We start from the raw sequence: 20,832 nt of genomic DNA on the forward strand, positions 1-20,832 counted from the left end.
GCTGATGATACATGGGGAACCAAGCTGCGGCGGGCCGGAGCGGGGAGTATTTGAGACTCTTTTGTATTCTCTACGTTGGAGAATAGTAACTCTAGGAAAGCATTTTACAATCATCTAGGTCAGGTCCTAGGACAGTCTACTCGTTCGACCACTCGGGCTTCTTCTTCTCCGCAAAAGCAGTCATACCTGCAGTCGAAAAATGTCAGCATAATCCACCCTCATAGAGCAATGACTTGAATGAAACTCACCAATCTTCTGATCCTTGCTCCCAAACAGCCCATGGAACATCCTCCGCTCATACTCCACTCCCTCGCGCAGTGCCAACTCCTGACTCTTATTGACGACCTCCTTAGCTGCAACCACCGAGACACGACTATAACCCGCAATAGTCTCAGCGGTCTTAACTGCCTCTTCAAGCAACTCCTCCTTCCCACCATCAACTACCTTCGCAGCCATGCCCCACTCGCCCGCCTCCTTGCCACTAAAGTTCTTCCCCGTCAGAATCAGCTCCATGGCCTTGCTCTTCCCAATCGCCCGCGTGAGACGCTGCGATCCGCCCGCGCCGGGGATTGTGCCCAGCTTGATCTCCGGCTGGCCGAAGGTTGCCTTCGACGTGCAGTAGATGATGTCACACATCAGGGCCAGCTCGCATCCACCGCCGAGGGCGTACCCGGATACAGCGGCGATGACGGGCTTGCGGATGGAGGTAGCGAGGTGGGACCACGGTGCGATAAAGTTGTTCGTGTACGCGGCGGCGAAGGTGAGGGGTGCCATTTCTTTGATGTCGGCGCCGGCTGTTGAAGTCAATTAGTGGATGTACTGACCTTCAATGAAAGGATATATGTATTTACCTGCAAATGCCTTCTCGCTGCCTGTGATGACAATCGCGCCAATGTCCTTATCATTGTCGTACTTGCTCAGGGCATCGTTGAGTTCCGTGAACAGCGGGCTGGATAGGGCGTTCAGTGCCTTTGGGCGGTTCAATGTAACTGCAATGGCTGTTAGCAGGCGGATTGCATTAGATATGTTGAAGGCGTACTCAATCCAACACCAGGCTTCGGGGATTCGGTTAGAATATGCTCGTAGGTGCCGGAGGAGTAGGGCCGCACGCGGGCCAGGTAGGAGGTCAAGGGGACGGAAGTCCGGGCAGTGGCTAGACGGGCACAGCGACGGGCGAACATTTTGATTGGGGTGCAAATCAGAAACACACAGAGAAGAACTCGAGGAAAGTTGAGGTTGTTAATACCTCCCGTTGTTGTTGTCCCCGCATCCAACCATCCCGAGGCAAAGCGCGGGCACGTGAATGCGCTAGTCCCGGAATGGTTAAGAGGAAGATACTGCACAGCCACTGGATCACCTGACCGGAGTGGCGCATCGACCTTGCTTTGATTGGCTACAGTGGCAAGGGACACTTTTCGCTCCTGACGGGGAAAGAATGTCTGGTTTCGGCTTATCTCAATCAATCGTTTGTCTTCGTTTCTTTCCTTCTCTCCTCCTCCAGTCAATTGCTCCTTCGTCTTGCCTGATTCACCATGGACGTCCCTGAGCCCGAGCAGACCCCTTTCACTGCCCTGACGCAGCACACCTCGCGCCTGAACCGGGTGAGTTTATCTACGTACACCCACGCCGCCATTGCTGCTGGCTTGCGCGCATTATTGCTGCCGGGAGGGTTTTCTTTATACTGACTTCACCTGCGTCAGATCTACCAATCCTACCTCGATGCCACGACTCCCTACGCGGTCTATCGCTGGATCGGCTCCGGCGTGCTTCTCTTCTTTTTCTTCCTGCGGATCATTCTCGCACAAGGCTGGTACATTGGTACGTGGATGGAGTCCTATACATACAGCTGGGGAGTGGAACAAGACAAGACCAACTAACAATCGGCGATTATTGCAGTCGCCTACACGCTCGGCATCTACCTCCTCAACCTCTTCCTGGCCTTCCTAACCCCCAAATTCGACCCCTCGCTCACCCACGACGAAGGCCTGGAGGACGGTGACGTCGCCAGCCTGCCCACAAAGCAGGACGACGAGTTCCGGCCCTTTGTGCGTCGTCTACCCGAGTTCAAGTTCTGGCACTCGGCCACCCGCGCCATCGCCATCGGCTTCGTGTGCACGTGGTTCACCGTCTTCAACATCCCCGTCTTCTGGCCCGTTTTGGTGGTTTACTGGATTATTCTGTTTGTCTTGACGAGTATGTTCTCCCCCCTCTTCTCTCTTCCCTTCAGTCTGTAACGATGATTTCTAACGATGGGTGTTTGTTGTTGTACAGTGCGGAGACAAATCCAGCATATGATCAAGTACCGCTACGTGCCTTTCTCCTTTGGCAAGACCCGCTACGGCCGGTCATGAGTGTGCTAGCTTCTTTTTCTCCTACATATACCTCGAAGAGTCCTGTGAAATGCGCTTGTGCTTAGTGTGGGTGTGTACGTGTATGGCTTTGGATGTGCCCGCTTGTAATGCGGCAGTGACTGAAATTGCATTCAGCGGATGGGATAAAAGAAAGGGTGGTGGTTGGATTCCTGGCGATCCATCATGAAACGGTTTTCTGTCTAATCTTTTTATTATGGCACTTCTTTTTCGCTTCTTGTCTTCTATTGCCCCTGTGAGATATGATTAGAACGAGCCGGCAATGGTGGTTGGCTTATGAGTATTTGATTGTCTGATAATGATGATGCCTAGGCAATTATCTTGCGAGTGTACGTATATGGGTACGTAAATGGCATGCTGCTCCTTGCCAGAAATGGCGATCAAACTAGCGATATGATGTGATTACCGCACAGGATAACTGGTCAAAGCTCGGTCCGGTCACTGGTCTATTCAACTCAAAACAGTTCTGCCTACGAGGGTTGTGAATTAAGACAAATTACTTCGACCCTGATATGGCAGCACAGAGAGGTTCTAGGACCTACAGTATCTAGTCATGTACCGTGGCACGATCCAAATATCTCGCAAAAGATGCAATGCTTAAAGACTAAAAGCTCAAAGGGCTTAATTCTAAATCCTACGTTTCTATGCTTCTATACTTACTTCATACACTTCATTCACATTCACTCCACATCCGGTGGCCCCGTAAAACTCTTTCGACCAAAAGCCCAATAATAGACCGAGAAGACCAGTGCAAAGCCGACAACCACAACAGAGACATAGTTCATCGTAGGCGGTGTAGTAGGGAAATACGGCGGGAACGAGTAAAACACTAACGTGAAGGCCGTCCAAACCAGAGTGACGATATTGCAGAACAAACCCAGTTTGCCTAACCAGAACGGGCCGTGGGGGATCCTTGACCGTCCTCGATGGAGCAGCAGCACGATGCATATCGAGTAGGCGACATATTGCATAAGAATGCCTCCGCCGACGAATGAGTTGAATGCGATGCTTGAGCCGAGGTATAGACAGCCGAGCAAGGCGACGAATAGCGAGGACCATAAGTGTGCCCAGAAGGGGACTTCGTAGGGGGCTGGTGCGATTTTCTTAATGTACTTAGACAATGGGAAGCCGCCATCACGGGCGATGGACCAGGCTAGGCGCGTCTGCCAGGTTTGGATCCCGAAGACAGCACCCAACGAGGCTACCAGGAGTAAAGTTTGGAGAGCAATTGGGCCTGTCTTTTGTCCCTGGAAGACCTGCAGGAAAAGTTCGAGAGAGGGTAGCCCGGTGTCAGTTTTGAGGACCTTTTCAATGTCTTGAACGCAGAACATCATCACAATTGCCGTTGGCCAGGCCAAAACGGCCCCGACAAAGATCGTAGCCATCAGTGCCTTGGGCACGTTTCGTCGAGGATCCGGTATCTCCTCGGACATATGTGTCACCGCGTCGAGGGCCGAAAATCCCCAATTCACGCCCAAGAGGCCCGTCACGAAGGCGATGCCATTACTCCAGCCCGTCACATTTGTAAAGCCCGTGAACACAAATTCAGCGGACTGTTTTGTCTCTGTTCGTGCGAGGACAGCGATGACGATGACGAGCGGGGAGAGAATGGAGATCGTGAGCCACATGCGACTGGATCTCGTGACTATAGTTTCCCAGCAATTGAAGAAGAACATGACAATATTGAAAGCCTGGTACGTGACAAAGACCGCCCAAGTCGGTGCCGGAGCGCCGGGATGTTTGAGCTGATACAAAGCTACAGCCATCTCAGCGGAGGCAATCAGCGACGACGCGCACCCGAACACAGCAGATGCCCAGCTGAGATACCCGACCACAAAGGAAGTACCTCGTCGAATTGATTTCGGAGCCAGCATAGCTGCCCAGTAGTATTGACCTCCGGCATTTGGATACGCAGAAGCAAGCTCGGCCAAACTGACAGCAACACAGAAAGCCATGAAGTAAATGAGGAATTGGCCCCAGATCAGGGTTGCTTGCCCGCCGCTGCCCATGCTCACGCCCAACGAGACAATGAGGGCAATCGGCGATACACAAATCTCATAGCCGATGGCGAACAGACTGAAGACGGTGAACTTGCGCGGAATTTCGGCCGCGTAGCCCATGCGAGTGAGTTCCTCGTCGTCATTGTCGAGTGGGATTTTTTCGTCGACCGGTGGTGGGGAGATGGGGGTTCGATTGTGGTCGATTTCCATTCTGTCGAGGGCGCGATAGGGGGTGAATATAATAATAATAATCTAGGAATGTTGGAGTATTTATCTAAACCCCAGACGGAAATGTTGGGACAAACCAAATGCGGGGAGAACCAGAGCTTGATATCTGGGGTGCGTATCTCATACATTTCTCGGGGGTTCGATCAATCATCTGCTTCGCGTGATACATTGCCTTGGTCGTCTCCGCTTTTATTCGTCGATTTTGGCCGAGTTTAGATCATGGCGTGCCATTGGCTTCAGATACTTTCTCCATCGCCGAATAGCCTGCCCGTCGGTATAATTCCGTATAGCGATAAGCCTCCTCGGACTCTCCCGAGGTCCAATCATCCACCTGCTCCCCGCATCTCTCCACTCGCAATGTTTTGCCTTATTGAGTCACTCGATGCGATTTCAATGAAACAGAGGGACCGGCTAGCATTCCAATTTCTCTGAACAGCGTATCTGGATGGCAAGTTAACAGCTTCACTTCTTTTAAACATGCCGGACAACCTCACCAAAGACCCTTCTCTCCCTGTAGCCAATCCGACGAAGTCATATTGGCAAAGTCCCCCGCATCCAGAGCTGTTGGGGATTCAATCCGCCAGCTTACCAGCAAACAGAGATATCGCTGTCCTAGGATCAGGAATCACGAGCTGCAGCGCGGTCCTAGAGCTACTCAATGGCAGTTCCAGCAACAGCATCACCGTCCTAGAAGCCCGCGAAGTATGTTCGGGTGCAACCGGTCGCAACGGCGGCCGCATCAATTGCGTCGCCATCCTCGATTATGACAAGTACCGTCGCCGGTTCGGGCACGAGGCCGCTGAGAAGATCGTTCGGTTTGAACTAGCTCACTATGAAGCTATTGAGTCCCTCGTGAAGAGTTTCGGTCCCGAGCTCCTCGGCCGCTCTCAAATCCGCCAGGTTCATACTACTGCTGCGATACTCAGTGATCAAAAACTGCATGATATGAAGGTTTACTTGAAGAACTTTGAAGAGGCGTTTCCGGATATGAAGGGTCGCTGGTGGATTTGCGAGGGAGAGGAATTATCTACCGTATGGACAACCCTAGCTAGGCTCTTATCAATCTTTCTGACCCGGGCTCCAGAAATACCATCTTCCCACAGCGAAGGGCGCCCTTATTGGTAAATCAGGAAGTGCTTGGCCTTATCGGATGATCACCGATATCTTCACAAGTCTGCTCCGAAAACATGGCGAACGTTTAAGCATCGAGACAAATACCCCAGCAACAGCTATCCGTCGCGACACCTCCTCCAACCCCGAGTTCCCGTACATCATCACAACTCCTCGTGGAGAAATCCGAGCCAAGCATGTTCTGCACTGCACCGAGGGCCACACAGCACACCATGTCCCAGGCCTCCGAGGTATTCTGGTTCCCCGTCGTGGCCAGATCAGTGTGCAGAATCCCGGCTCGCTATTCCCCTACAAAGGCGGAGATCAATCGTGGAGTTTCTACTTCCAAAACGGATTCGATTATGCGACCCAGCTTCCGCAAAGTAATGACATCGTGATTGGCGGTGGTGAACTGGGTGGCTTTGACACGATGGACGAGGTATTCGGCGTCTCAGCGGATGATGCCGAAGACATCCCAGCCAAGATTCATCTTGCCGGAGTCCTGCCTGTTGTCTTTGGGGAGAATAATTGGGGAACTGAGGTGGAGGGGAAGTTACGTTTGAAAGGCTCTTGGGTCGGGATTATGTGTAATTCTCTCGATGCTGTGCCCATGGTGGGCAAGATACCGGGTGAAGCATTGCTCGATCGAGTGGAAGGCGATGAGAAAAGTGCAGAGTGGATTTCGGCAGGCTATGGTGGTTATGGGATGGTGAACGCCTTTCTGTGTGGCCGGTCACTTGCGAGAATGGTGTTGGGACGGGATGTTGGGGGATTGTTGCCGGATCAATATCGTATCTCGGGGGAGAGATTGCGCAGACTCCAGGGTGAGGTGAGGAGGCTTTCGAAGCCGACAAGGCATTTTAAAGCTTTCTTATAATTTGAGAAATATGTACGTCTGAGGAGGATAATAGGCACCGAAACTTCTGCCCAATGATCTAAGGGATCATAGTGATTAAGATTATAGTGATGACGAGGATCCAGTATGTACTCTTTAAAGCAGACAATTTTTAACCACAACCAGAAGGAGAATCCCCATTAGTCTAACTCGGCAAATAAAAGACACCATTCACGCCCGCACTAATATTTACCGGCTAAGAAGAAAAAAAAAGTCATCCGGCTTAAATCTGCAAATCCTCAACACTGCCCGTCTTTCCTGCCACAGCAGTATCACCCAGCGAGAGCTCCGAGATCGTCCTACCATTCTTGGGACGGACGAGGTCCTCGGTCTTAGTGCATATCCAGGTAGAAGCATACATATTGACACTAAGTTTAATAATTTGTTAGTTGGTTCATGTTGGAAACATCGAGAAGCAGCGGGCCTCCAAGGCTTACCGGTCAATGCATGTTCCCGGGAACCGGGCTCCGACACGGCGCGGCGCAAATCCATTCTTCTCGAAATGCTTGATGTACCACGGCTCAATGCTAGCGGAACGAAGAAGAATACGACCGCCCTTCTTGAGGGCATGGTTGAGCTTGCGGACTTGGGCGACGGCAGCTTCGCTGGATGGGTCGAACCAATCCATTGAGTCCATGATCTGGGTCTGGTTAGTATCATATAACAAAATAATTAAAGTTTCTGGGCACATACCACTGCGATAGTCAATGTGCCAGGTGTGATTCGCTTGATGACCTCGTTGATCTCGTCTGTGTGGATCCGGAGGCCATCAAATGCTCCTGGGGTAGACAGCTTGACATGCGCCTGGGGCGACAGGTAAGTTGGGTGGCATCTAGAAAAGTTAGGGGAGAACATTTTAAGGCTATCGGGCAGTATAAGACTAACCGTCGAGAGAACTGGCCCTGTAGACACAGGAAGTAGAAGTAGTTGTCGTTGCTGATAATGGTATCGTTGACAACGGGGTCGAGGGTGTTGACGACATACTCCCAGATGGACTGACCACTAACATCCTTGCCGGGCTTCATGTCAGATGTCAAACCATTGCGGCGGAAGAAGTCGTCCACGATCATGTTGCGCTGGTTGCGCGGCACACCTGCCGCCTTCCAGGCAAACCATTCCGTGCTAACAATGGCCCAGTTCAGGGGCTTGCTGAGCAAAACGCGGCGGATACGAGGCCAGATGGCGCGCTGTTCTTGTATTGTCTGCGCCTCGCACATCTTGCGCACCTCGCCTTGCAGTCCAAAGACCTTGAATAGATACCGCACCATGCGGATGGCGTGGCGCGATCCGCCCGTCTCGTACAGACCATGGCCCGAGCTTGAAGTGAAAACTTGCGTGTGCTCCAGCCAGTACTGGAATGCCTGGCTGGACAAGTGCGGGCTCAGCTTGGAGATGAGGAGCTCGCGGAACTCCGCGTGCTTGCCCTCGCCGAAAATCTTCCACATGTCGCGGTGTCCCAGTGCGATGTAGCTCGCTACCTTCAGCTCCAGCAGGTGGTTCTGGTTAGGGTTCAGGTCGACGGCGTGGACCCGTCTCGGGCTCTTCTGGAGATAATCCAATATGTTGTCTCCTGCGCTGGTGATAGCCAGAATCACATCGTCGCTGCCGATGTTCAGTAGCCGGTGGTCCACTCGGGGGTCTTCCCAAGTGAATGCGTAGATGTACTCGTTCTGAAATTGTGTGTGCTTGGGCAGCATGTCATTGTAGGAAATACGGCAGTGATGGTTCTGGTAGAATGATGCCGGGAGCGGCAGGTTGGCGCTCAGGTTGATCACGGCGGACTCGTAGGCTTTGGAGTGAATTTCTTCCGTGCTCTTCTCAATGGCCTTGTCCATATCCTGCTGATGGTTTGCCGGGGAGAGGTAAGGAGACTCGGTGAATGAAGCATCCAGCTTCTCGATGGCCGCCGAGGTCGAGGTCATTTCCTTTGGGCAGCCAACGAAAATGTAGTATGGAATGCCGCCGAGCAGATAATTTCGCTCGCTTGCCGATATCACCGTTCCGAACCGGTACTCGAGATAGTCGCGACGAGCGGCCTCGAGGCTGACGCGGTCAAAGTCGAACCAGGCTCTCCAGAACATGCGTCCCAGCCAATTTACATGGCGGTTGAAGGCGCCACCAGTGTAGTTGCGGGAGGACACATCCACAATGCTTTGAACTGCAATAAAAGTCAGACAATAACATGAGCTTGAGGATATTTCACATACCATAGAAGTCACAGACGCCCAGAATCCCGGATGATGAGAGACGCGAAGTCAACGAGTCCACAACGCTGTAATAGTCTAGGGCGACGTCAGTGATAATACTTTTCGAGTATGGCATTGACAACGCACCAGGAATCATAGACAGGCTGTAGCTCATGGTAATCAAATCCGCGGCGTCACTTGCGGCGCTGGTGGCAGACCGAGGATCGATCGGTCTCTCTGGAAGACGGAAAGATCGTGCATCCTGGCAGAGGACGGTGACATTCTTCCATCCAAGACGTTCAAAGCGCTGGCGGGCAACTTCGCAGAGGGATGGAGACAGGTCGACTAGATAGACATGCTCGAAGAACTTGTCCACAGGAAGGAAAGCGGACATGGCTTCGATGTTGTATCTGCAAAATAGTGAGAGGTTAGCCTTAAATCTTCAACGCAGTTTTTGCGTCCAGTGAATGGACTTACCCCGTGCCGCCACCAATCTATACAAGGTCCATTAGCTTTCGACCAAGAAACACACCAACACTGGACTTACATCTACCCAGATTGCCTTTCCGTTTTTGATTTTCTTGCTGTCCACTTTGTACTTCAACTGAGCAGCGACAAGCCCGAGCATATCTTCCCGACCATGGAGAAGACGTCGGCGAGTTGCATCGTAGACGGCCGCCTGCTGATTGTCAGTATACAGGAAAGTCGGCCAGACTTATCACCCGAACCTGTGTCTTATAGAAGCTTTCGAGAGCATGCTGCTGTCCCTCGCCACCATGTTCATGCGGCTTGAGAAAGTTGGCCCAAACGAACTTCACGTAGGTGGACACGACGTTATCATAGTTGATTTTGATCTTCTCGAACGAAATCAACAGCACCAGCCCGACTAGGGCAAAGACCGAGAAGGCGACCGCGGCGATGTACAGATGCATCCAGTCCATTGTATTCAGCAAAGAGAGTGCAATGAGTAGTATGAAATGCAAGGTGAGATAGAAGAGCGGCCATATTTCATATAAGCCCGCCCGCAATCGGAGGGGCACGACAATCCAGCACGAGGGGCAGCGGGCATTGCTTACATCCACTCACACAAACACATGGACCCGACATGCCCGCAAAGAGATTATCGACGGTGAGGGTCGCGGGCTGATCGCCGGTGCCGCACGCGGTGCCTCGCGAAGTACGATGGACAACTTTAACGGCTTTTGGCTTCGCGCTCCCTGCGTTAGGGCTAGTTTCCGGGCCAGTTAGCGGACGGCCTGGGGACCATGTGTCGGGACAAGTGCTCCGCCGCGCGACTCTCCGTCAATCATTGCGACCCCGTGGGCCCCGTTGCTGGCCCCGATAGGCCTGCCGCCCGCTGCCAATCAACGCTGCCGTCGCCGGCACACCTTTAATGGGGTATCATGCGGGATCGCCCAGAGAGGAGGGGCATTTTCGCATGGGTTATTACGATCAAAAATAATGATAATAGCTGTTTGTCACCCGACAAAAAGTGTCGGGAGAATCCGTAATTTCTCTATGTTAGTGGCCCGTTATTGGGTGAAGCGGATCCCGAGCGGGCCTGAACCATCAAGATGCCTATACATAGACGGCAGAAAGGCACAGGGGCAAAATGAAAGAAATCATAAACCCTCGACTCTGGCTTAGCACCACACTCTAACCAACTGAGTTATGGAACCATAGGCTGGTGGCGGCCTCCGAATAGAGTACATTGTGAGAATCATTGGGTGCCCGAATAGGGTCTGACATTCCAGATCTCCTCAGGGATAAGACTCGAGCATAGACTTCTAAAAACGACATACAGTGCGTCTCGAAACTGGTGCCACCACCTACACTCATTCATTGTCTCTCGACCCCTAATGCCAAAGCCCGCTAGTGTATATTAGGAATAGACCAGGAATATCAATATTTCTTGTGGGAGCACCTGTTTTGACGACAGTGCAGACGCGGACTCATGGAAAATCTCTACAACATGAAGATTCTTTTAAAGGCCGTAAAAGTCAGACATAAAAGTCAATTAGTGCGAGTATTGAAGTACACAAGAAGAACCGCCATAGAAATACAAATAACCGGTAAGGCCAATCTCACAGGCCCGGCTTTGGGGCTGAAGGCGAGCATATCGACTGGATTGAATAGAGTAAGGTGTAGAATAGTAGAGTAAGGAGGAGGCTGTGTATTCGGAGGCTTTGATTGATGGTTTTTTTCTTTAATCCTACCCAGGATCTCTAGTACAGAGTAAAATCCGGCAGAGAAAACGTATTGCATAGGGGCTGGTCACTTTATTTAGGGCCACTGAGCGAGATATATAGAAGAAAAATCTTAAAAAAGAATCCGTATATACGGGGGAGGTAAACAAATACCATAGCATTTACCTAGATAGGAACATTTGGGGGCCATATGTTTGTAGACAAAATACATAGAGAGGTTCTACATAGTCTAAGGGGTATGTAGTAATCAACCGCATATACAAGAAAAGAATAAAAGCAAAACGTAATAACATCTTGGAACATAGAATAGCTTATGGAATGCGTTGAGGCCCCCTCCCCTTTTCAATATCATAGAGGTAGCATGGAGTAGCATTGTTATAAAGTAAACGCTGATCTTCCAGCGACCGGTAGGATCGCCTCAAATAGACCTAAGATCCTATAGCCCCAATTCAACCTTAGAGTCTGTGATGACCGGGAAGGATTGGGCACTTGGACCATTCAGCCCACAGAGATGCTTTTAATAATAGCTTAAAGGCATCATTTCGGGCCGATATTTGGGTTTGTGTATGTAGCTTAAGGTCTCTCATGAGAGCATAAAGTTTGACACATCTAACCTCAAGAAATAGTATTCAAGGGTCAACTTGTACTCTAGAGGCTTTACACATGGTAGTTCCGTCACTAAAGCTGTTCGCAGACGGATAAAAGGCAAACTAAGGGAGCTAAACATTTACAACAGCCTCGGTTGGAATTCTTTGGAACACGAATATTTGCAGCTCCGAACTGAACAGGCTCGGGTTCCATAAGTCAGTTGGTTAGAGTGTGGTGCTAATAACGCCAAAGTCGAAGGTCATCTTCTGCCTCGACTTTTTTCTTAACCTATTCTGAACAGGCCCACTAATTAATATATAGACATCTCGGTATGCTTTGTGTTGGAGGAGGACCGTGGTGCAGCTCTAAATGTAAAATGCGCAGAGCCTCACTTATCTTTCCTCATAAACGAAATTATATCTGGCCCCCAGTTCATTTTGTTGGGGGCCAAAGAAAGACCCATGCCACTAACCAAAATCGGCACTGCATGTACTATTTTAAAAAGCGCACTCGTCCTTGCGAACTCCACACCCATCATCCTCCCACCTATCCTACACAAAATCGACAAAATGCGTATTTCTCTTGTCGCGGTCCTCGCTCTCGCCACCACCGGCGCGGCAGCCGACTCCCAAATCACATTCAATACACTGACCAACGACCTGGCGCCCTGCGCGCGAGAGTGCTGGAACAAATATTACAACGAGGAAATAGGCAGCACATGTGGTGGTGCGGCCAAGGCCAGCACCGAAGCGTCCGATATCAAGTGCATTTGCACAGCCCGTGGTTCTGGGAACGAAGCGCATGTTCTTAATTCTGCACAGTCCGTGCGAGAGTGCATCAATTCCAATTGCCCGAATTACAACACCAGTCAAACCGACATTGACGATGCTGAGAAATTTGCCAAGGATGCTGTTAAATACTGTGGGCCATATATCGGTTCGTTTCCTTTCTTGTGTTTGGGAGGATTTACAGTTGCTATTATTAGGTGTTTTTACTGGATGATATCTTGCTAACTGATCCCGAAGATAATTTCAGTGCGGCATCGGGTCTCTCTGTTCATATTCCTACGATAATCGGTGCGGCCGGAGTTCTCGGGGCTATTATGTTGCCGTGATTAGGGTATCGAGGCTTGTACGTTTGCGATCCGACTATATGCATGACGTTTGGCATATCGGGTTATATTATGGGGGATGGACTGGTTCTCGCATTTTTTATTCCCAACATTAGAAGGTCTTCTTTCTGGGACATGACATTTGGCACGGATGTATGATTAGAAGGAATGAAAGGCTATTCGCCAGATATCACGAACATTCTCCTTTTCATCGGATTTGGATTCAAACCCTCGACGATATACATACCATGCCGACTAAGCTCACTCAGGAATCCTCAAAACCGCACGACCATCAACATCCGCTCGCTCCAGTCGCTGCAAGACATCACTAATCTCCGTCAGACCGAACACCTCGACATGTGTCTTGACATCTCCCGCCACAGCTATCTCCAGCAATTCATCCATCTCCTTCGCAGTACCAGCCGAGTTACCCACGATAGTGAGACCTATAACAATGTTCAGTAACTAGCCTGCGGCTTCGATCTTCAAATCATAGATCAGTGCTTGCTTACCCTTGATAATCATCTCGAACGGTGTAGCAGGTAATCTGAATGGTGTATTCGGGATCCCAATACAAACGAGCGTCCCCAAGGGGCGAAGCATCTTCATACTTTGTTCATAAACGCGCTCGCTGTTAGCAGTGCAGATCACTGCATGGGCACCGAGTCCCGATGTGAGGGATATGACAGTTTCCACGACGTCGACCTTTTGGTAGTCCAGGAACCATGTAGCGCCCAGTGATAGACAGAGCTGTTCCTTTTTCTCCCCTCTTAAAGCAGAGAAGCAGTCCTGTTAGTTTGGCTATTCAAGGTGTAGAAGCTGGTAGAGGGCACATACGTGTCGACAGCAATGACTTTGATACCTTTCTTGACCGCAACCTGGACGCCCCTAGCCAAACAAACTGTTAGCGACATGAAGAGAAAGTCATTTATTCGTGCAGATACAAATGGCCAAGACCTCCACCCGCGCCGGGAATGACTAGCCAGTCACCTGGGCGCGCTCGACTCTTCGTGATGGAGGAGTACATGGATATCCCGGCTGTATAAGTGAGCTCGCCGTGTTTTCTTTTAGTGCACGGGCAAACCATACCACATAGGAGAGGTGCCGCTGTCTCTGGCGAGAGCCCCGCCGGAATCTTCGTGACATGCATTGCTGGACTGACGATATACTCTGAAGCATGGAATTATTATGGTGGCTCCAATGTGTGACGATATTCAGGGCATACGCTGAAATGTGCCGGGGACATTCTGCATCACAGATCAGCAAGACAGATCTATGTCATCTGGAAATCGATGATCACGTACTGCACCGGCGTTCTTCTGATATGGACAGGCCGTATGATTGATGGCACATATCTCACACTGGAGACATGAACTAAAGAGCCATCTACTTGCCGAAGACCCCTGAGCAGAACTCATTCAAGGACGAAAAGAGATACTGACCTGATTCCCACTCTTTGACCTATCCACTGCGTCTCATCAACGCCTGTCCCGACTAAATAGCAACGATTTAGACTTCGATCTACTAACTGCCCCAGACAATTCCGTATTGCATTTTGCCTACCTTGAATCACCTTTCCGATACCCTCGTGGCCTGCGACATCCGTCGACATGGGCGTGTCCCTGCGTATACTGTGCACGTCGGAGTGGCACACCCCCGAGAACTCGAGTTTCACGAGAACCTCGCCATCACCGGGCCTCGGCACTGGATGCATGGTGGTGATCTGCACATCTGTAGTGGATGTACTCGAAGATGGGACGACGGCTGCGATCTGGGTTGAGGGGATAATATCCATATTGCAGCTCAAGGTGGATGGAAGAAGTGGATGAAACTGGGAGAAGGAACACAGATGCGGGGTGAGGAGATAAGGAAGGCTCTGTATTTATTCATAGACCCAACGGCGTCGATTAAACTATTATCTGCCATGATGAACCGCCTCCAAAAATAACCATGTAGCGATATAAGACAAGGGCTCTGCAGAGCCGAAGGAAAAAATAAGCACAGCACATCAAATGCAGCAGAACGGCCTCCAAGCCCCTCCACGACCATGGAGACCAAGGTATATCGTCGTTTCAAAATCTATAGCCCGATGCAAAGACACAAGCAGTTCATGCGCTTTCCGACTGGATGGTTTGCTGCAGATAAATAACAACAGGATTAGTCTGTCTAATCCCAAAATAGCAAGACGTGAATAAGAAAAACTCACCACCAGCCAATCCATGCCTTCCTCAACACCCTTGCCGTCAATGGCAGAGCACGCGACAATGCTCCAGTTGCGGTCCCGGAGCTCTCCCAGCTTCAGGGCCTCGGAAATATCACCCGCGCCCTTGGCACCCGGTTGATCCTGCTTGTTGGCAAACACCAGCAGCGCCGCGTCGTGCAGCTCCTCCTCGTTCAGCATTGCCGCCAGCTCGTCAGCCGCGGTCCCCAGCCGCTCGATATCTGTGGAGTCGATGACGAAGATGACCGCCGCGGTGTTGGCGTAGTAACAGCGCCAGTACGGACGGATGGACGTTTGACCGCCGAGATCCTGGAATGAACCGTGGTCAGCAGCAACTCACTAATGTCGGTGATCGCTGCAGCACATGAGGTACCTACCCAGACATTCAAATTCAGGTTCCGATATGTGACCGACTCGACGTTAAATCCGATTGTAGGTATCGTGGTGACGACTTCGCCGATCTATGGACCAGAAGTATTACTTAGCGACGTGCTTCGCTAACACCAGAAAACAGTCGGCGATATCCGGGCGGCGCGTACCTTGAGCCTGTAGAGCAGTGTCGTCTTGCCCGCATTGTCCTATATCCCGAGTCAGCCTTTGAGCCAGCCACGCATAGGCCAGCAGAATGGTCGGCCCGCTTGCACAGTAGTCGTACCAGTCCCAGAATGAGAATTCGGATCTCCTTTTTGGTCCAGACCATTGACCATAGACGCGATAATGAACCTCCCATGATTGTGTATTATGAACTGGCCTTGATTTCAAAGCAGAGGGCCTGGCGGGGGTGGGTGATTGGTGACAGGTATGAGATGTGGATGACAGGATAGGGCGGAAAGTCGGAGTCAAGGACAAGCAAAGAGAGAAATGTTGGATGGCGAGGTGGTTGTTGGTGTGTCGAGGAAGGTCGTTGAGTGAAAGAAAGGATGGTGGCAATCGGCCTAAGTAAGTTGGCGGGCGGTCAATTGATTGATCCATTTATCCATCCACCGTTCATTCATTCGCGCATTCACTATTTCACTGCGTTGTCCTCCTCGCTGGGCCCTTATATATTATTCCCTCTCCTCTCCTTTTCCATCTCCCTTCGTTCTTCCATCTCTTCAAGCGCAATCCGATCGCAAGACCCATCCACCTGTGCCCTCCCTAGATTCGTCGCCGCGGCATTGACCCACGCCGGTCAAGGTTCCGCTAGAATCGCACACCATGGTCGGCAAGAGCAGAAAGGCCGCCCGGGACGACGGTAAGGACTCAAAAGACCAGCGATTGAGAGAGTATCTAGTGCAAGATCAGCGCGCTGACTGGAAGTGGACTACGTAGGCCTGGAGCGGACGGACAACAACATGGAGCTTTCCAGCTGGCCGCAAATCCCAGCAATCAACCAGAAGAACTACTACACGTATGTCGCAGAGCCTGATTGACCTCTTGCAATTGCTAATGGTGCCTGGTTACGTGCAGCGACTACCTCAAGAGGGATGATCAGTCCCTCGCGTTCCGACTACAAAATGAGGAGGCCCGGTCCAAAATGACCAAGGCCGCAAAGGACCGTGATCGAGCCCTTGCAACGGCCAAGACCAGCGAACCCGCCGCAGAGGCGGAAGCCGAAGCCGATGAGGATGCGAAGATGGAGGACACGGAAGAAGCGCCTGCCGAAGCGGCCGGGTCCAAGGTCATTGTGATTCACATCGGCAGCCAGAACTTGCGAATTGGCTTATCGAGTGACGCACTACCCAAGACGATTCCGATGGTGATTGCGAGAAAATCCGCGACAAGTGAATCTGAAGACCAGGAGGAACCCAAGCCGAAGCGTTTGAAGCGGGACGACGGTTCTCCTGTGGAGCCGGAGAAGTCGTTTGGGTCTGAGGTACGCCCGACGCTGTGTTTGTGAAGATTGGGCAATTCGTTGACTCTTTTATAGTGGTCGTCTCAGTTCAACAGAATGTCTGCCGATCTCAAGGTACATATGCGACAGAACAAGCGACGGATGCTGCCCAACTCCAAGGAGATGGTGGTCAACTACAATCGCAGAACAGCTCCAGAGGTCATTTCGGAACATAACGACCCCATGCGGGTCGACTGGACCGAGCTCTCCGACCCTCCACCAGAGTACATTGTGGGACAGCCCGCATTGCGTGTACCAGACTTGTCAAAACCCCGATACAAGCTTTACTGGCCTATCCAGAATGGGTGGTGCAACGAGAAAGACTACAAGAGTAAGCGGATGCTCTTCTTGGACATTTCTTTGATCCTTGAAGATGCCATCAAAACCCACCTGGGCTTGACCAGCAAGAAAGACTGGCCGCAGTATTCGTGTGTGTTTGTCATCCCAGATCTCTACGAGAAATCATATGTCACCCAAATTCTCGAGATGTTGATGCGAGAGTTTTCCTTTGCCCGCACATGTTTCATCCAGGAAAGCCTAGCGGCCACCTTCGGCGCCGGGTTTACCTCGGCCTGCGTCGTCGATATCGGGGCGCAGAAGACGTCCATCTGCTGTGTGGAGGAAGGCATGTGCATCGAGAACTCGCGCGTGAACCTGAAGTTCGGCGGGCGCGACGTGACCGAGACTTTCATCAAGATGATGCTCCACGACCACTTCCCCTATGCCGACATAAACCTGTGGCAGCGGCACGACTATTTGCTTGCCGAGGAGCTCAAGAAGAACCTCTGCACCATGAACGAGGGCAGCGTCTCACCCCAAGTGTTCGACTTCCATCTACGTGTGGCTGGCCAGGATACACGCAAATACAACTTCAAGGCCTACGATGAAGTCCACCTGGCGCCGATGGGCTTCTTCGAGCCAACCATCTTCGACAATGAACACAAAGTCGACGCACGACGGACACTCATTGACCGGTCTATGGATATCTACGACGGGCAACTCAATGACCCTGTCTCTGCTGCGCAGTCGGAGATTTTAACCGCTCTCGCCCCGCCACTGCCTTCCGATGACAAGGCGAACGGAGACGCGCCGACGGCACTGTCGGATGTGCAGGCGACACCGAGCAAACCCCAGCACCCCAGCGCAGTCAGCAAAGTTCAGGAAGCTGAGGCCACTCCTCGGTCATCTGTTGCCGGCTCCCCAGGACCTGAAGCCGCGGGGACTCCGCAAGCCGGTGGAGCTAGCACGCCTGCTGTGAAGGATAAGGAGTTGGCTGAGAAGGAGAAGGCACCTCGGGCCCCCTCTGTGGAAGAGCGAGACGACATCATCCCGGTGTACCCTCTCGACAGCGCGATCCTCACATCCATTGCTCACGCAGCTCGCTCGGATGAAAAGAAGATGCGCGATTTCTACGGGGGGATCATGGTGGTGGGTGGCGGCAGCTTGACTGCGCAGTTCCACCAGTTCCTCGAGGAACGACTGCAAGCTCTGCGTCCTGGGTTTGCCAAGGAGATCATGATTGGAGTTCCTCCGAGAGACCTCGATCCCCAGGTGGTTGTGTGGAAGGGGGCCAGTGTGTTTGGGAAACTCAGTGGGACCAATGATAGCTGGATTGGGCAGCTGGAGTATGATCGACTAGGGCATCGACTGATGGCATACAAGTGCATGTGGGCGTATTAATGTGTTAGTGGCAATGAATGATGGTTGTTCCTTCCTTGTAGTTCTTCCCTTTTGTTGTCTGCTTTTACTCTTCACGTGACTTCCTTCCTTCACTTTCCCACTCTGACGCTAACCCCAACTCAACAGGCGGTCACCATTGGCAGAATGGCCCTTGTCTCTGGTAAGTTTGCGACCAGCTACGTCTCTCTTCGCTCGGGATCTCTCGTTTTCTGCTCATTCAGGGCTGGGTTGATTCTCACTTTTCTTTAGATTTACCCTCTCCTCCTTCCTCTCCTGACCCCCCTCCCACCCCCTCCTGCCACTCCGCCCCCGTTACCCCCGGTTCCTGGCCCGAGTCAACCGCAGAGCCAGCAGCCGAACCCTCCTCCGGCTCAAGGTAAGGTGATCAGTAAGATTGGGTAAAAAGACCTGGTGCTGACCAAATACGCGACAGTTGCCCCGCCTGTCAACAGCGTCGGGGTTGAGGTTGAAATTGAGGTTGAGAGCGATATCGTCGAACCTCCCGCGCTCGAGCAAAGCGACTCCAAAATCAATATGTCTTCCAAGTCGAAGAGCGGGCAGTCTTCGGGTGGTGGTGGCTTCCACCAGGAGTACATTGCCTCGCTGCGCTACCGCAATGACCTCCCTCCCCCGGACATGCCCCCCAAGTTCCTCGACATCCCACACGAAGGACTGGACCGTTTCATCACTCCCGGATTTGCCTCGAACCTGGCACGGCGCGAGGAGCCGAATATAGATGTCGATGCCGAAGGTGGCATGCCCATTGACCTGGTTGGTATTCCGGGCCTGCATTTAGGCGATGAGAGCGGTATGTATCCTTTCTTCCTGGCTTGTCGAGGATGTGCGACTGACTTTCTTGCGCAGCTATCATGGCTCCCGAGCACCCGCAGCCCATGGACCCGGCTGATCTCCCGCTTCTGATGACACTTGATCAGCTTCGGAATCCTGCCCCTAAGAACGCCAATGTCAGCTTCCTCCGTCGCACGCAGCACATCTCTACTGAGCGTGGTGTCCCTGAGGGCCAGGGCTCGGCTGTCAAAGCCCGCGCACCCTCTTTGAAGAAGGGAAAGACGTCCGTGGATGATCCGAAGCATATCAAGAAGTACATCCAGAAGGGCTTTGATATCGCCTATCCTAAGAGCAAGCACACGGGCGAAGACACGGAGAGCCGCATTCGAGGCCTGCCTCCGACGAAGAATGAAGTTGATGCCTGGGCCAATCCTGTTCACCCTGACAACCCCAAACTGAAGCCAGTGGGAATCTACCCTGTGCTGCCCGACCTTCAAGGCTTCCCCGATCCTGGCGGATATGTCCAGTTCAAGTTCGACAAGGCCCCCGTCTCAGGGGTTTCTGGCAAGCCCGACAAGCGCATGGAAGTTGCTCTGCTGCACCCGTCCGCGCCCGAGGAGCGCATCTGCCAGGACCACGCCTCCAAGGCAGCACTCCACAAGGCCAACCCCAACCTGTACCCGGACCCCGGCCCCGTGCCTTGGGACTACGAACTCTTCCTGCCAGAGAATCCCGACTCGGCAACGAACATCCAGTCGAGCATGAGCATGACGCACCCGGACCGCGACAACGAAGACCTCTACACGCACGACGGACCCGACGGCACCAAGTTCCACCGTTACGACCGCGTCCGCACCTACGCCACAAGCGCGCAGACGCTCGATCAGAAACAGCGCGACATCGCACTCACCATGTTCCAGCCCTCAGACGGCGAGACCAAGCAGCAGGCCGCTTACTACTACCCGATCATCGGCAAGACCCGCCTCAAGCCCGAGCGTGCCCGCACCATCGCCCAAGCGGGTTTGGCTCCCACCGCGGCGTCGCAGGCCCAGGAAGACAAAATCGACCAGATGCAGGTCGTCGTTCGCGATCCCGATGAGGCGGAGGTCTACAAACGTTCGTTGCACCGCGCTAACATCGACCCCAAGTTCGCGAAGACTCTTCCCCCACCCCCTGAGCAGCCTGTTGCTGAGGACGAGGAGGAAGAGGAGCAGGAGCAGGAGCAGGAGCAGGAGGGCGAAGAAGAGGATACCCACATGAGTGATGAGTAAAAAGGGGTGTGACAGAGCGGGTTTTGACGATGACTATCTTCTCTCCATCTGTCTTTTTCGAGGGTTTGATGTTCATTCCGGTGTCTGGGTACATAAACAGGGAGCGAGGACAGGCGTTTTAGCAACATGAATCGGAACAAACTTGTAGTTTATCTCCTTCCTGCTGACAGTCATAGACTTCTATTTACCAGTAGGTTTCGAAGAAAGTGAAATCAACAACATTGGCATTGATCTGCTCCTATGCTTCCGGACCATCATTGTTCTTTCCCAAGAGATTGCCTAGTAAAGCTCGCTTTCCAGCCGT

At 52.1% G+C, this 20,832-nt stretch overlaps 9 protein-coding genes across 9 annotated transcripts; 5 read left to right on the forward strand and 4 right to left on the reverse strand.

Annotated features, from left to right (window-relative positions):
• Positions 1 to 136: 136 nt before the first annotated feature.
• On the reverse strand, positions 137 to 1,181 carry echA (enoyl-CoA hydratase echA; the record flags this gene model as incomplete). Its single annotated transcript, XM_057202380.1, has 4 exons — positions 137 to 186; positions 249 to 794; positions 852 to 989; positions 1,040 to 1,181. 4 exons carry the CDS (start codon positions 1,179 to 1,181, stop codon positions 137 to 139), a joined length of 876 nt encoding a protein of 291 aa, XP_057047664.1.
• Positions 1,182 to 1,532: 351 nt separating this feature from the next.
• Positions 1,533 to 2,351, forward strand: N7474_010971 (Rer1 family protein; the record flags this gene model as incomplete). Its single annotated transcript, XM_057202381.1, has 4 exons — positions 1,533 to 1,601; positions 1,701 to 1,818; positions 1,897 to 2,193; positions 2,272 to 2,351. 4 exons carry the CDS (start codon positions 1,533 to 1,535, stop codon positions 2,349 to 2,351), a joined length of 564 nt encoding a protein of 187 aa, XP_057047665.1.
• Positions 2,352 to 3,049: 698 nt separating this feature from the next.
• On the reverse strand, positions 3,050 to 4,579 carry N7474_010972 (uncharacterized protein; the record flags this gene model as incomplete). The annotated part of the gene is made up of 1 exon (XM_057202382.1): positions 3,050 to 4,579. The coding sequence occupies one exon, from the start codon at positions 4,577 to 4,579 to the stop codon at positions 3,050 to 3,052; it is 1,530 nt and encodes a 509-aa protein (XP_057047666.1).
• A 495-nt stretch (positions 4,580 to 5,074) lies between these two features.
• Positions 5,075 to 6,584, forward strand: N7474_010973 (NAD(P)/FAD-dependent oxidoreductase; the record flags this gene model as incomplete). The annotated part of the gene is made up of 2 exons (XM_057202383.1): positions 5,075 to 5,629; positions 5,682 to 6,584. The coding sequence occupies 2 exons, from the start codon at positions 5,075 to 5,077 to the stop codon at positions 6,582 to 6,584; spliced, it is 1,458 nt and encodes a 485-aa protein (XP_057047667.1).
• A 241-nt stretch (positions 6,585 to 6,825) lies between these two features.
• N7474_010974 (class I SAM-dependent methyltransferase) lies at positions 6,826 to 9,729 on the reverse strand (the record flags this gene model as incomplete). The annotated part of the gene is made up of 9 exons (XM_057202384.1): positions 6,826 to 6,970; positions 7,040 to 7,242; positions 7,296 to 7,434; positions 7,488 to 8,760; positions 8,810 to 8,884; positions 8,936 to 9,198; positions 9,266 to 9,282; positions 9,336 to 9,467; positions 9,517 to 9,729. 9 exons carry the CDS (start codon positions 9,727 to 9,729, stop codon positions 6,826 to 6,828), a joined length of 2,460 nt encoding a protein of 819 aa, XP_057047668.1.
• Positions 9,730 to 12,152: 2,423 nt separating this feature from the next.
• Positions 12,153 to 12,697, forward strand: N7474_010975 (uncharacterized protein; the record flags this gene model as incomplete). Its single annotated transcript, XM_057202385.1, has 2 exons — positions 12,153 to 12,519; positions 12,609 to 12,697. The coding sequence occupies 2 exons, from the start codon at positions 12,153 to 12,155 to the stop codon at positions 12,695 to 12,697; spliced, it is 456 nt and encodes a 151-aa protein (XP_057047669.1).
• Positions 12,698 to 12,955: 258 nt separating this feature from the next.
• N7474_010976 (uncharacterized protein) lies at positions 12,956 to 15,645 on the reverse strand (the record flags this gene model as incomplete). Its single annotated transcript, XM_057202386.1, has 13 exons — positions 12,956 to 13,140; positions 13,207 to 13,463; positions 13,532 to 13,582; positions 13,639 to 13,732; positions 13,784 to 13,864; positions 13,920 to 13,941; positions 13,999 to 14,068; positions 14,137 to 14,188; positions 14,258 to 14,465; positions 14,901 to 15,224; positions 15,293 to 15,376; positions 15,455 to 15,493; positions 15,571 to 15,645. 13 exons carry the CDS (start codon positions 15,643 to 15,645, stop codon positions 12,956 to 12,958), a joined length of 1,542 nt encoding a protein of 513 aa, XP_057047670.1.
• Positions 15,646 to 16,249: 604 nt separating this feature from the next.
• Positions 16,250 to 18,468, forward strand: N7474_010977 (putative chromatin remodeling complex subunit (Arp8); the record flags this gene model as incomplete). The annotated part of the gene is made up of 3 exons (XM_057202387.1): positions 16,250 to 16,305; positions 16,365 to 16,770; positions 16,837 to 18,468. 3 exons carry the CDS (start codon positions 16,250 to 16,252, stop codon positions 18,466 to 18,468), a joined length of 2,094 nt encoding a protein of 697 aa, XP_057047671.1.
• Positions 18,469 to 19,002: 534 nt separating this feature from the next.
• Positions 19,003 to 20,528, forward strand: N7474_010978 (uncharacterized protein; the record flags this gene model as incomplete). The annotated part of the gene is made up of 2 exons (XM_057202388.1): positions 19,003 to 19,276; positions 19,333 to 20,528. The coding sequence occupies 2 exons, from the start codon at positions 19,003 to 19,005 to the stop codon at positions 20,526 to 20,528; spliced, it is 1,470 nt and encodes a 489-aa protein (XP_057047672.1).
• Positions 20,529 to 20,832: the final 304 nt, after the last annotated feature.

Source organism: Penicillium riverlandense, assembly GCF_028828495.1.
Source record: "Penicillium riverlandense strain IBT 135883 chromosome Unknown utg000011l_segment0_segment0, whole genome shotgun sequence".
NCBI classification, from domain to species: domain Eukaryota; kingdom Fungi; phylum Ascomycota; class Eurotiomycetes; order Eurotiales; family Aspergillaceae; genus Penicillium; species Penicillium riverlandense.